General features: G+C 39.4%; 1 protein-coding gene across 3 annotated transcripts in view; it reads right to left on the minus strand.

Moving 5' to 3' along the window:
• Positions 1-13,298, minus strand: part of GK (glycerol kinase) — an 89,740-nt gene that overhangs the window by 50,845 nt on the left and 25,597 nt on the right. For all 3 annotated transcript variants that reach the window (XM_021712843.1, XM_008058969.2, XM_008058968.2), the window contains exon 4: positions 11,797-11,874. In XM_021712843.1, coding sequence (XP_021568518.1) covers positions 11,797-11,874 — 78 coding nt within the window. The remainder of the gene's footprint in view (positions 1-11,796; positions 11,875-13,298) is intronic.

Consider the following 13,298-nt stretch of genomic DNA (forward strand, 5'->3'; position numbering starts at 1 on the left):
CAGGCGGGTCTCGAACCCGCGGACTCAGGAAATCCACTCACCTCAGCCTCCCAAAGGCGCGGGATTACAGGCTGAGCCACCGAGCCCAGCTCGGAATAAATTATTTTGAAAGTACTTAGAATAATAAAACCTCACAAATTTGCAAAAATTTTGATTAGTCATAACAATAGAAGAAAAAATCTAAGAAACAAACAAAAACTAGAGATCATCTAAATTATTTCAAGTTGACTAGAAACAAAGGCAAATAAGAAATTTCCTTTGAGATGGTTTGTCATGAGGAGCTTCTAGGATGATACAAAGTGAGATGAAGGCGAGGCTCCTGGTTACGGAACACATCCCATGGAAGGACTGCTGACAGTTACACAAAGTGTTATTGGCTTGTTTCTTTCACAAGAGACATCACCAGTAAAACATTTAATTACTGTGTTTTACCATTTGCCAAAAGTTAAGCTATTAATTAAGCTGGGTAGGAGGTCATTTGCAAGGAGGAAGAGACTATATTGATACTGCCCCTCACTTGATGACATTTTCAGAAACAAGTGAGAATAGAAAAATGGAGAAAAATGGAGAGTGGGGAAGAAAGTATTAAGTTAAAAAGTATTTTCTCTCTCTCTCTCTCTCTCTCTCACACACACACACACACACACACACACACACACACACACACACACACACACACACACACACCAAAAGGTGGGAGCTAAAACCTATTCCAGCTCTTAGGTGTATAATAACCAAAATGCCACTGACTGGCCTACAATGGCCCCAGGTGGGCTCTAGGAATACCTGTGATGTATAAACCAATCATTTCATATGCCATTATTGGATTAGAGAAGCTGTCAGTGGATTCAGAACAGTGACCATGAGTCTGCAAAATATAGCAGTATTTCCTTACCCAGGATTAAAGGAGATATAAGGCTTTTAAAGAACCATGTAATAAAATACTTGAAATAAGTGGATCTCAATAAAGCTGAAGCTTCTAGATTTTATAAAATGAAAAAAATCTTCTCCTTTGCAGAGAAATTATTAAAAATATATACTTTAATTGTTTAAGGCCAAGAGTTCTTAGGAATTTTCGGTGGTTTGTCATCTATGGTTTTTTTTTATGCTGATTCTTTAAAACATAAACTGATTCCAGAAAAGTCAAAAGGACTGAGCTCAAGGTTCAGATCTCAATAGATAATCACACAGGTTTAATAATTGGCCAGCGTTAACCAGTGTGTTTTTTAAAGGCGAAATGAATGATCAATGTTTAAAACTGCAACACTCTGCATAAAAGTTATGTGTCATAGGGAAATTTAAATCCAACATCTCAGAAGAAATGTTTGCAATACCATTTAAATAAGGAAAAATGTTTCAGAGAAAAATAAATTATTTTTGTGGGTGGTTTTGTATAATATACAAAAGAATTAAACCAGTGACTACATAAAGTAGGAACTAATTAATATAATATTTTTATATTAATAATCATGATTTGTGCTCCACAGAACCTACTAGAATGAGGGTCATACTGCACTAGGCTTGCCATACATACCAATCAGCTGCAGTGGTGAGTGACCACACCCAGCCAATAATATGGAAAAGAGTTGGGCCATTTCAGTTAGGACAGAACATTTCCTTGGTAGCATCAGTGAAATGTGTGTAAACCTACTTCATATCAGTGATTCAAGTCTTCCCCACTCCACATTTGGACCACTTGGGTACCTCTGTGCTTTTTTAACAGTTTAGTCTGTGGTTTATTTGTAAAGTCAGATGTTGGGAGCCAGCCTTGGAGGCCCGCCTGATTGACAAAGTCCAGGTGCGCTGAGGACCCCCGGCCGCAAAGCGAGTCCGGGCAGCTGAGGCCCTTCTGTCTTCCGTCTTTGCTGTTGGTACAGCTGAAGAAATTCTGTGCAGTCGTGGAAGAAGAAAATGGCATGTTTATGCGAAGTACTCACAGCTAACCTGAGAATGTCATGGTTCATTTTTCCATTTTCCCACTATGCCGCTTGGCCTTTTCTAACATATGCAAGGGTTAAACTCTGAAGCACATCAATAATGCTTTCTTTCACTTGGTTATAAGTTACTAGATATTGCTTAAGTAATAAATGATATAAGTATATTCACTCCCTATTTGATTTAGAATTATGTAGTTTAGTGTTTAGACATAAGGTTTTTTAGAAGCACAAGTTTATAGTAAGTTCATTATGAATTCATTGTAAGTTCTAACACTTATATAGGACTTATGTAGATGATTTATAACACTGTTTTCACTGACTTAGGATAAAGATTATCTTTAAGGTTTTTACTTAATTCAATAGTTAAAACTCTAAGTTAACATTTATAAAGTGGGTTTTCACTGAACTCATAATATACTAATCAGACACTTTTATGATTACTCAGCTAAAGACAGAAAGCAACCTTGGGGGGCCTGGGAAACATTACTAAAAGCTTCTTTTGAGTTCTCTTTAGGAATAAGCACTGTAGGATAAGAGAAAAGTAACAGAGACACCTGGACAAGAAAGGCGATTACAAGCTCTGAAGGTCATAAAGCCCCAGAAGGAAAACTACTGCTACATGAAGAACTTTACACTTGGAAATTAAATTGGCCTTGCGATGTCATTCAGAGTTTAAATGGATTTGTGTCACACCTCTCCAAGTGAACAAATCTATTCATACCTGGGATAGGATTAAAAATCATATCTCCGGAATTTGGAACCATTCCAACATAAGTTTGGATCTTTCCAAACTTCATCAGGAAGTACAAGACATTAGTTCGGTCGAAAAATTTTGTTTCCACCCAATTGGCTCAGTCAATCTTTAACAACTTTTCTTCATTTGTCAATCAAAGATGATTATTGTCTATATTAATCAATGTGGGAATTTGTGAAGGAATAATCTTGCTACTGTTATGTTTGCTTCCAGTCATCTTCAAATCATTGAAAAATAACATTGGAAAACACAAAGAAAAATCCAAATCACCTTCCTCTTACAGTCAGTTATGTAGACCACTAATACAAGTTGATTTTGGAAGGGAAGGCCTTTCAAAAAAATGGTTGGCTGGAGGGAACCCTTTGGAAAGGAATATTGATAAAGATAGTGTGAGGATAACTGGAGAGAGGCAAGAGAAGCTAAAGGCCTGCTTCAGATCCAGGGACAATCCAACCCTGTATCTCTCACAATCTACCAATGAGGCCATGATAGTAAATGGTTGCATCATGGGACAGTAGTTGGGAAGCAGTGATGCAAAGTGACTGTTTTATAGACTACATTAAAGTTGACCTAATGGTTACATTAATATTTATCAGAATTAACACATACATTCTAAAAATATACAGGTTGGGTGCGGTTGCTCACACCTGTAATCCCAGCACTTTGGGAGCCAGAGGCAAGAAGATTGCCTGAGTCCAAGGGTTTGAGACCAGCCTGGGTAATTTAGTGAGACCTCATCTCTACAATTAATAAAAAAATTAGCTGGGCATGGTGGCGCATGCCTGTAGTTCCAGCTACTTGGAAGGCTGAGGTGGAAGGATAGCCTGAGCCCAGCAGGTTGAGGCTGTGGTGGCCATGAGTGTGCCACTGCACTCCAGCCTGGGTGACAGAGTGAGATTCTGACTTAAAAATATATATATATAGCCGGGCTCGGTGGCTCAGTCTGTAATCCCACGCCTTTGGGAGACTGAGGTGAGTGGATTGCCTGAGCCCGCGGGTTGGAGACTCACCTGGGCAGCGAGACCTCATCTCTACAATAAATCAAAAAATCAGCCGGGCATGGTAGCGCATGCCTTTAATTCCGGCTACTCGGAAGGCTGAGGCGAAGGATTGCCGGAGCCCAGCAGGTCGAGGCTGCGGTGGCCGGGAGCGGCCACTGCACTCCAGTCTGGGCGACAGAGTGAGACTCCAACTCAAAAATAAATAAATAATTTTATATATACACACACACACACACACACACACACACACACACACACACACACACACACACAGAACTTCTAAAACAGGCCATCTGTGCCTCAATAGACCCATATAAACCTTTTTTCTATGCTTATAATTTTATCTGTTAGAAAAGATGTCAGTAAACAAATACACCTTTATTGCATGCAAAAACAAGTGGCCTTTCTCAGTCTTTAACAAACCTTTGTCACAACCACCAATGATATCCTGAAATTCTCTTATGTTGATTTTTCTATGATCACAGTGGGGATGAGAGAACTTGTTGCTTATCAAGTATCTTTAAGCTATAAACAAAGAAGGCCATATAAAAGAAACATTTTGTAAAAGAGAAACATAAATTACTCATTTCTTCTGCTTATTTGTAATAAATATTGCTCATCTGTTATATAATTTAGTAAGCAAAGACAGAGAAAATGAAGAGAAGGCCAAGTCTAAGGTGACAGAGATTTACAAGAGAAAGACAAGGAAATAAGACAACATACAGAGTATGTTATGGGCTGAATGTTTGTGTCCCTCCAAATTCACATGTTGAAATCCAAATCCCGAATGTGATGGCATTAGGAGATGGGCCCTTTTGACCCTCATGAATAAGATTAGTGTCCTTATAAAAAGATAGGTGAGAGTTATCTTGCTTTCTTTCTGCAATCTGAGGATGAGAAGATGATCATCTGAAAACCAGGAAGCCCTCACTAGACACTGGATATGTGGGGAGCTTGATTTCCAAGTTCCCGCCTCCAGAACTGTGAGAAATAAATTTCTGCTGTATAAGTCAACCAGTCTTATTATAGCAGCCCGTACTGACAGACAGAGAGGAAAAAAAGTATAAAATCCACAGACTGCAACATAAAAAGCCAAAGAATCTCAAAGACAAGTCTGTGAAAACCTGATTCTATCTATACTACCTGGTGTTGCTTTAGAATAACACTGCTAAAGATTTAATATTATGTTGACCTTCTCAACTGAAGACCTACATGGATATTTCAGTGTTTTCCTGGATGAAATAAAATTGATGATAGAATCTAACCTTGTCATTACCTAGTGGCTTCTCTGCCCATTACTCCTTCTCTCGCCTTTTCTATTCCTTCTTCTCCTTCTGGCTTCTAAATTCCTTTCCTTAGCTCCTGTAACATAAAGGCAAGCACAATGTCTTCCTGGTTTGTCACTATATGCCAGGGGTCATCACATAATTTGGAAAGTAGAAAGGCACCTGTATTTTTTTTTTTTTGAATTGGAGTCTCACTCTGTCGCCCAGACTGGAGTGCAGTGGCCGCTCCCGGCCACCGCAGCCTCGACCTGCTGGGCTCCGGCGATCCTTCCGCCTCAGCCTTCGGAGTAGCCGGAATTACAGGCGTGCGCTACCACACCTGGCTAATTTTTTGATTTTATTGTAGAGATGAGGTCTCGCCTGCCCAGGCGGGTCTTGAACCCGCGGGATCGGGCAATCCACTCACCTCAGCCTCCCAAAGGCGCAGGATTACAGGCTGAGCCACCAAGCCTGGCGACACCTGTATTTTAATTGAATTAATTTTATATTCATTCCTATAGTAAATTGATCTATAAAAATTGAGATCACATCTATGTTACCAACTTTCAAGCCTATATTTTGAATAGTCTAATTTCCAATTGCCCAGAAATTAGCTTCAATCACAAGTCCAATACCCATCCTGTCCAAAACAGAAAGCCATTTTTCTTTCTCCTAGGTTGGCATCCTGAAAAATCACTTCATTTCGGCCGGGCTCGGTGGCTCAGCCTATAATCCCATGCTTTGGGAGGCCGAGGTGAGTGAATTGCCTGAGCCTGAGGCTTCGAGACCCACCTGGGCAACTTGGCAAGACCTCATCTCTACGATAAATTAAAAAAAAAAATTAGCCAGGCGTGGTAGCACACACCTGTAGTTCCAGTTATTTGGAAGGCTGAGGCGGAAGGATCTCCGGAGTCCAGCAGGTCGAGGCTGCGGTGGCCGGGAGCGGCCACTGCACTCCAGTCTGGGCGACAGAGTGAGACTCCAACTCAAAAAAAAAAAAAAAAATCACTTCATTTCTTTCTGTTCTCTCGGGCTGAAAATCTTGCAGCCCTGTTTTATTTTTCCCTCATCTTTATGTTCTATCAAATGTGAAAACATACAGACAGTACCTTTCCTCTTAAGAGTCTTGGCAATGTGCCTTGTCTTCGTTTTCATTGCACTAATCTCAGCAACTCACCAGCAGTTTCAATTGCTCCTTTGCTAGATTTAACTGTGGAGAAGAATCTTGTCCTTTTTATATAACCACTCACATATTTAGATTTAATGCTTTCTATTTATCCCTCCTTCTTGTTTCATGTTCCTTTTTCCTTGTCTTTCCTTCTTTTTAAAAATCATTCAATTTTCCTCCTTTATAAGCTCGTGAATTACATTTATTATATTTTATTCTTCTTTTACCGCTTACAACATACATCTTTGATAATAAGGATCTCAAAACACTTTAACCTCATTTACCCCAAATTCCTTTTATGTACTACTGTTTCCATGTATTTTAATTCTTAATATATTTTAAACAACACAATACATTATTGTTTTACACAGTCAAAATTCATTTTGATTGACCTACATAGTTACCCTTTCTGGGACTCTGCATTCCTTCCTGCATTGCCAAATTTCCAACTGGGAACATTTTCCTTCTGCCTAAAAAAGACTGAGTTTTTTCTTTAGTGGGTGCTATCATGTGAATGTTGGAGGCCTCCCAAAATCTATGTTTGGACCTAATACCCAATGTGATAGTATTAAATGGTGGGGTCTTTGGGGGAGTGATTAAGTCATTAGTGCCCTTATAAAACAAGCTCAAGAGAGCTCCCTTGCTTCTTCTGTCACGTGACGACACATTGACAGTTCTATGAGGAACGAGCCCTTATCAGACACTGAATCTGTTGGCACCTTGATCTTAGACTTCCCAGCAGCCTGGATGGACTAAAACAATGGAGTTTACCTGTAATAATTTCTTTTTTTGTTTGTCTTTGTCACTATATTTCACCCTCATTTCTTGAGTTGGAGTCGCCCAGACTGGAGTGCAGTGGCACGCTACCGGCCACCACAGCCTGGCCCTGCTGGCGATCCTTCCACCTCAACCTTCCAAGTAGTGGGAACTACAGGAATGCGCTAACATGCCTGGCTAATTTTTGATGTAGTGTAGAGATGAGGTCTCACCAAGTTGCCTGGGCAGGTCTTGAACCTGCGGGTTCAGGCAATCCACTCGCCTCGGCCTCCCAAAGTGCTGGGATTACAGGCTGAGCCACCGAGCCCGGCCCACCCTCACTTCTTAATAATTTTTTCACTGGATATAGAACTCTGTGTAGAGAAGTTACTTCTGACTTTGTTTATATTGAGAAATCAGCTGAAAATCTAAGTGCTGCTCTCTTGAAGGTTATATATCTTTTTTCCTCTGGCTACTTCAAAACTTTTATTTTTATCTTCAGATCTCAGCATATGTTTATGTATGGTTTTCTGTGTATTTATCTTGCCTGGGGATCACAGTGCGTCTTGAGTCTGCAGCTTGATATCTTTAAAAAACTTTCTCCCATTATCTGTCAAATATTAAACTGATGCATAAGTTTGTAGTGTTTGTTTTTGGCATGGCAACACTATGGTGTTGGGAGTTTTTTATCATTTGTCATTTGGAGTGACAATGTTTTGCTTGTGAATACGCCTTGCATTTTGCAGATGTGAAGAAATTTGGAGCCATTTGTGGGCTAAAAAGATGAAGTGTTAAGTGGGGGGAAAAAAAAACCACTTCCGACATTTTCTTCTGTTTGAGTTTAACAAAGGAGTGAAAGCAGCGAAGGTGACTCAAAACATTTGTGCCATATACAGGGAGAATGCCATCAGGGAAAGTGTGACAAGAAAATGGTTTCGTCATTTCAGAAAGGGCTACTTTGACCTGAGTGATTCTACACATTCAGGAAGACCACTGGCCTTTGCTGAAAACCATTTAAATGCTTTAATACAAGATGACCCATGTCAGTCAAACCGAAAATTGGCAAATGTGATAAAACTGTGACCAGTCAACCATTGTGCGATACTTGCATTCCATGAGCAAGCAAAAAGCACTACAAAGTTATGCATCAATCCAATATTATTTCTGCTCTGTTCTCTTTCTCCTTTCCTTCCAATTACAAATATGTTAGATTTTTCCACCTCACGCCATGTTTCTCTTAGATTCCTTTCTCTATTTTCTAAACTTAACTAGACATTGCATATAAAACATTCTAAAGCCGGGCTCGGTGGCTCAGCCTGTAATCCCGCGCCTTTGGGAGGCTGAGGTGAGTGGATTGCCTGAGCTCGTGCGTTCGAGACCCGCCTGGGCAACTTGGCGAGACCTCATCTCTACTATAAATAAAAAAAATTAGCCAGGCGTGGTAGCACGTGCCTGTAGTTCCAGCTACTTGGAAGGTTGAGGTGGAAGGATCACCGGCGCACAGCAGGCGAGGCTGCGATGGCCGGGAGCGGCCACTGCACTGCAGTCTGGGCGACAGAGTGAGACTCCAACTCAAAAAAAAAAAAAAAAATTCTAGAGGTGATTTGAAGCTTGAGACGATGTTATATTCCTCCAGAAAGGTTTACTTTTGTTTCTGAAAATTAAGCTAGTAGAGTTAGCAATCTCGTATCATCTTAATCCAATCAGGATTAAAAATTATTTGAATCAGCTGGGCTCGGTGGCTCAACCTGTAATCCCAGCGCTTTGGGAGGCCGAGGTTGAGTGGATTGCCTGAGCCCGCAGGTTTGAGACCCACCTGGGTAGCTTGGCGAGACCTGAACTCTACAATAAATCAAAAATTAGCCGGGCATGGTAGTGTGCACCGTAGTTCCAGCTACTTGGAAGGCTGAGGTGGAAGGATCACTGGAGCCCAGCAGGTCGAGGCTGCAGTGGCCGGGAGCGACCACTGCACTCCAGTCTGGGTGAGTGAGACTCCAACTCAAAAAAAAAAAAAAAAAATTATTTGAATCTGGGCTTTAATTCCTGTGAGGATTGGTATATTTCCAGTTTGCCTTATTTATAGGATTTGGCCTTTCACAGTTCCAATCCAAAGTCTGGGATTTTAACAGTACATGCTCCCCACTCTTGGCAGCCCCTGACTCCTCACCTTTTTGCCTCCTTATCTTCATGAACGTATAACAGTGCTGCTTAGCCTCTCAGATATTTCTTTTGAAGCCTACAGACAGCTCCAGGGGATAAGCAACACTAAACCAGACTTATGTCTCTGGACTTTCCCTCTCTCCTGGATTCTGGTCCCACAATTCCTTACCACCTTGGTAGCCTTTCAGTTCTTCAGAGCTTTGTTTCATTTTTGATCTAGCTTTGTTCCCAGAAGACTGGTGTGCTTGAAATAACTAACTCTCCTTTATCACCCATGTTGTCCCAGGCTGCCCTACTGAGTAGTGTATCAAGTCTACACCACTCTGCATGGCTTTCAGTGCCCTCTGTATCCTCGACAACCCCTGTCCATCCAAATTAGAATGCAGGCTTTGAGGTTGGGGTATGACTATGTTCAAACTGTGGCTTTACTCTACTTATAGCTATATGCCATTAGACAAGTTATAGAGCTTTTTCATAATTCATTTATAAAATAAGGCTGTTTCATAGGGTCACTGACATTAAATAATATGGGTATTTAGCACAACCCCATAATAATAGTAGTTAGGACTTACTGAGCATTATCATCACTGCTAGCTCTACTTTTTAAAAAGTCAACCTATGCATGAATCTAATCAAATTCTTCACTCTTTGGTAAAATATGTGTACACATTTTCACCTCTGCAGTTTATTGACATTATTCCTCAATTTTCCCTTTTCCTAACATATGCTTCAAGATCCAAATGGAATTCAGCTTCTGCTATAAAAAGGTATGTCAAAAATTCAAAATCCATACTGACATGAGCTTGCTCTAATTCCTATTCAACTTAGCAACACATGATTTATCAACTGTTTCCTATTTTTGTTTTATTGATTATTCTCTCATCTAGTTTTCTCTTTCCAAAATGAGATTATAAAGTACTTATAAAAATAGCCAATAAGCTGGGCTTGATGGCTCAGCCTGTAATCCCGCACCTTTGGGAGGCTGAGGTGAGTGGATTGCCTGAGCCCGTGGGTTCGAGACCCACCTGGGCAGGCGAAATCTCATCTCTACAATAAATCAAAAAATTAGCCAGGCGTGGTAGCGCGCACCTGTAGTTCCAGCTACTTGGAAGGCTGAGGCGGAAGGATCGCCGGAGCCCAGTAGGTCGAGGCTGCAGTGGCCAGGAGTGGCCACTGCACTCCAGTCTGAGTGACAGAGTGAGACTCCAACTCAAAAAAAAAAAAAATAGCCAATATAATTTGCATTCTCAATAACATCCAGGAGAACATCAAACATGTAAGAGGTTCTCAAAACATATATATGACTAAGGACAGAAAAAACAGTTCTTCACATCCCAAAGGTACATTCAAATTAATACTGGAAAGCACATAGAATGGGGAAGAAATGTATAGTGACGTAGATAGAAGAACAAGAAGTAAGTAAATAAGCACATCACAGAAAGATTTTCTGTAAAACATTTACTTGAATCCTTTATTTGTAAGCACAACTTCAGCTAACCTAGTTGTTTCATTTTAAAATGATGATCCAAAGTTCAAAGTTCCATTTTTATAATTCAACGTTAGAATTTAACAGAAACTTTCTGGTACCCTTGAGTAGTAAAACCCTAACTAGTTCAAGAAGTTAGCTAACACTGATCTATCAAAGAATATTCTCCTAAGTATTAGTCATTAAAATTGTAATAGTCTGCCTTACTTATATTCAAAATGAACTGTTCATGAAAATGAGAACAAAATAAAGATTTAAAAGATGTACTTTTGTAGAATAGGATCTTCAATTGCAATTCTTTGAAATTTTAATTTTTTAATCATAAATACAGAACATATACTAAATGCTTTTTTATAATAGAATAACATTAAATACCTTATTTTTTCATAAAGATTATTCCCAAAGAATTCATGCTACTCTTACAATGCACCTTTTCCACATATTTTTTGCTTTAATATAACTTTCTTGCAATCAACACCAGAGTAAATATATTACTAAGGTAACTGGAAAGTAGACATAGCTCATTTTATACATCATCCCATCTCTGACAGTTTCTGGTTCCGGTCCCCATGCCACAACCTACTATTTTATTGATAAAAAATTGTGTTTTGCTATCTGACAGAATAAAGCATTTTAGTGATTATAGATTTAGAACAAAATTTTCCTTTTAAGAAGTGACAGTGCCATTCAATGCTCAACAATTGTCATGTGCTTAGAATGACGCTAAAATATACCCATGGTCTTTTACATCTAATAAGATGTGATACCTATAAGTGGTATATTTGAGAGTTTGAGTTTTTTAACCCCTGCTAAAACTCATCAAGTTTGTAGCAGAAGCAGGTAAAATTCTGATATTTTATTTTTATAACTTCAGAAAAGTAATTCAAATTCCTAGATGGAAAGAACAAATGCTTTATAGATGGATGACTATGAATATTTGTAATTTCGATTTTTAAGGGTAAAAGGTGAGATCTCTTTTAGATATCAGAAACAGCAGGGATCATAAAACAGTTCTGGCAACATTCTCCCATTTGAATAAGACAAATAACCCTCAAGAGGAGAGAGCGTGGGAGAGAGTTAGTTCAATATGTAAATATACATGATCTGAAAATGGTAAATATACAACAGCTACTTTCTTAGAAGACTCTTCTACCCATCCTCTCAGATGATAGGGAACATGGCTTCATGCATTTTTAGCAAATTTTTAGTATGACTACACTTGCAAGTGCAGAAAGGCCCTACATTTGACATCCATGCATGTCAGCTTACCCACAGCATTGTAGAGAGGCTCTCCAGTGAGCTTGTCCCAGACTACAGTGGTTTCCCTCTGGTTGCTGACACCAATAGCTTTAAAGAGAAAGTTAAACAGAAGGAAGCAGAAAATTAAACAAGTAGAAAACTACTTCAGGAAAATAGCTCACATCTTTTCTTATAGGAACAACTAATTGAAAAATTTGAAAAAAAGCATTTGAAACCTTTGTAGTGATCTTTAGTTTATTATCTTTGAGTGGCCCCTGGAAAAGTCAACACCCAATGTCAAGTGTTTTTTATTTCTACTTACTCTTTCCTGCTTCGCTATCAGTACAGAATGACATGGACCCAGGTCAGTAACCAAATAAAAGGCTCCCAGTTTGCTTTAAGGAATGCAATAACTTTTCAAATCGATAATGCCCAATGTATTATTCTGAGTAGACCAATAATTACCTCATCCATTTATTTTCCAATTGCTACAAGAAATTTCTCTCCCTATATGTGTGCGTGTGTACATGCATGCCTGCATTTTAAGAAAATAGCCAAGGACAAAATCCATCATACTGAGCAAACTTATATTATGGTTGGTTAGAAATTCAGTTTTTTCCCTATATTTTAATAGTATGTCACAACACATAAGAATCTGAATCAGGCATAAATACAATATGCAATGGTATTTACATTATACTGACCTAGATACAACTCAAGTGCTATATTTACAATAAGCAACTATAAGTAAAATACCAACTCACACTATCTTATTCAATTCAGCTTGGTTCAGCTAAATGAGCTTGGTTCTCAGACTTTGCTGTACTTTAAAATCAACTGAGGTGCTTTTAAAAATTACCAGTGCCCAAGCTCTGGTCAAAACATTTCAATTTAACCGGCCAGTTAAGTTGCAAGTAGGGCAGAAAGCTATTGACTTTTCCTGGGGCATTTGTATTGGTTCCTAACCCTCTCCACCCCCCAGGTGGTTTTAATGTGCATCCTGGGTAGAATACATTGGGTTAAACAGAATTTAAAGGCCATATAATCAACAATACTTCTTATACTCAAAGCTTAAGAATCAACTGTCATATGACCAGCCAGATGTACTTCTAGTGACAAGATGCTCACTACATCTCTCAAGGCAATCTCTACTGATCCCAATTGGTATCTCTACTGATACCAATCTCTACTGAATAACTTGGGTATTTTTTTGTTTTTTGTTTTGAGTAGGAACCTCACCCTGTCGCCCAGGATGGAGTGCAGTGGCACATACACAGCCACTACAGCCTCAACCTGCTGGGCTCAGGTAATCCTTCTGCCTCAGACTCTCAAGGAACAGGAACCACAGGCATGCCACCACATCCAGCTAATTTTTTTTATTTATTGCAGAAACAAGGTCTCACAAAATTGCCCAGGCTGGTCTCGAATTCCTGGATGCAGGCAATTCTCTCGCCTCTGCATACCAAAGTGCTGGGATTACAGGCGTGAGCCACTGTGCCCTGTAGCTGGGGCATTTTTTTTTTTTTTTTTTG

Source organism: Carlito syrichta, unplaced genomic scaffold, assembly GCF_000164805.1.
Source record: "Carlito syrichta isolate Samal-C Ts95f unplaced genomic scaffold, Tarsius_syrichta-2.0.1 Scaffold303667, whole genome shotgun sequence".
NCBI classification, from domain to species: domain Eukaryota; kingdom Metazoa; phylum Chordata; class Mammalia; order Primates; family Tarsiidae; genus Carlito; species Carlito syrichta.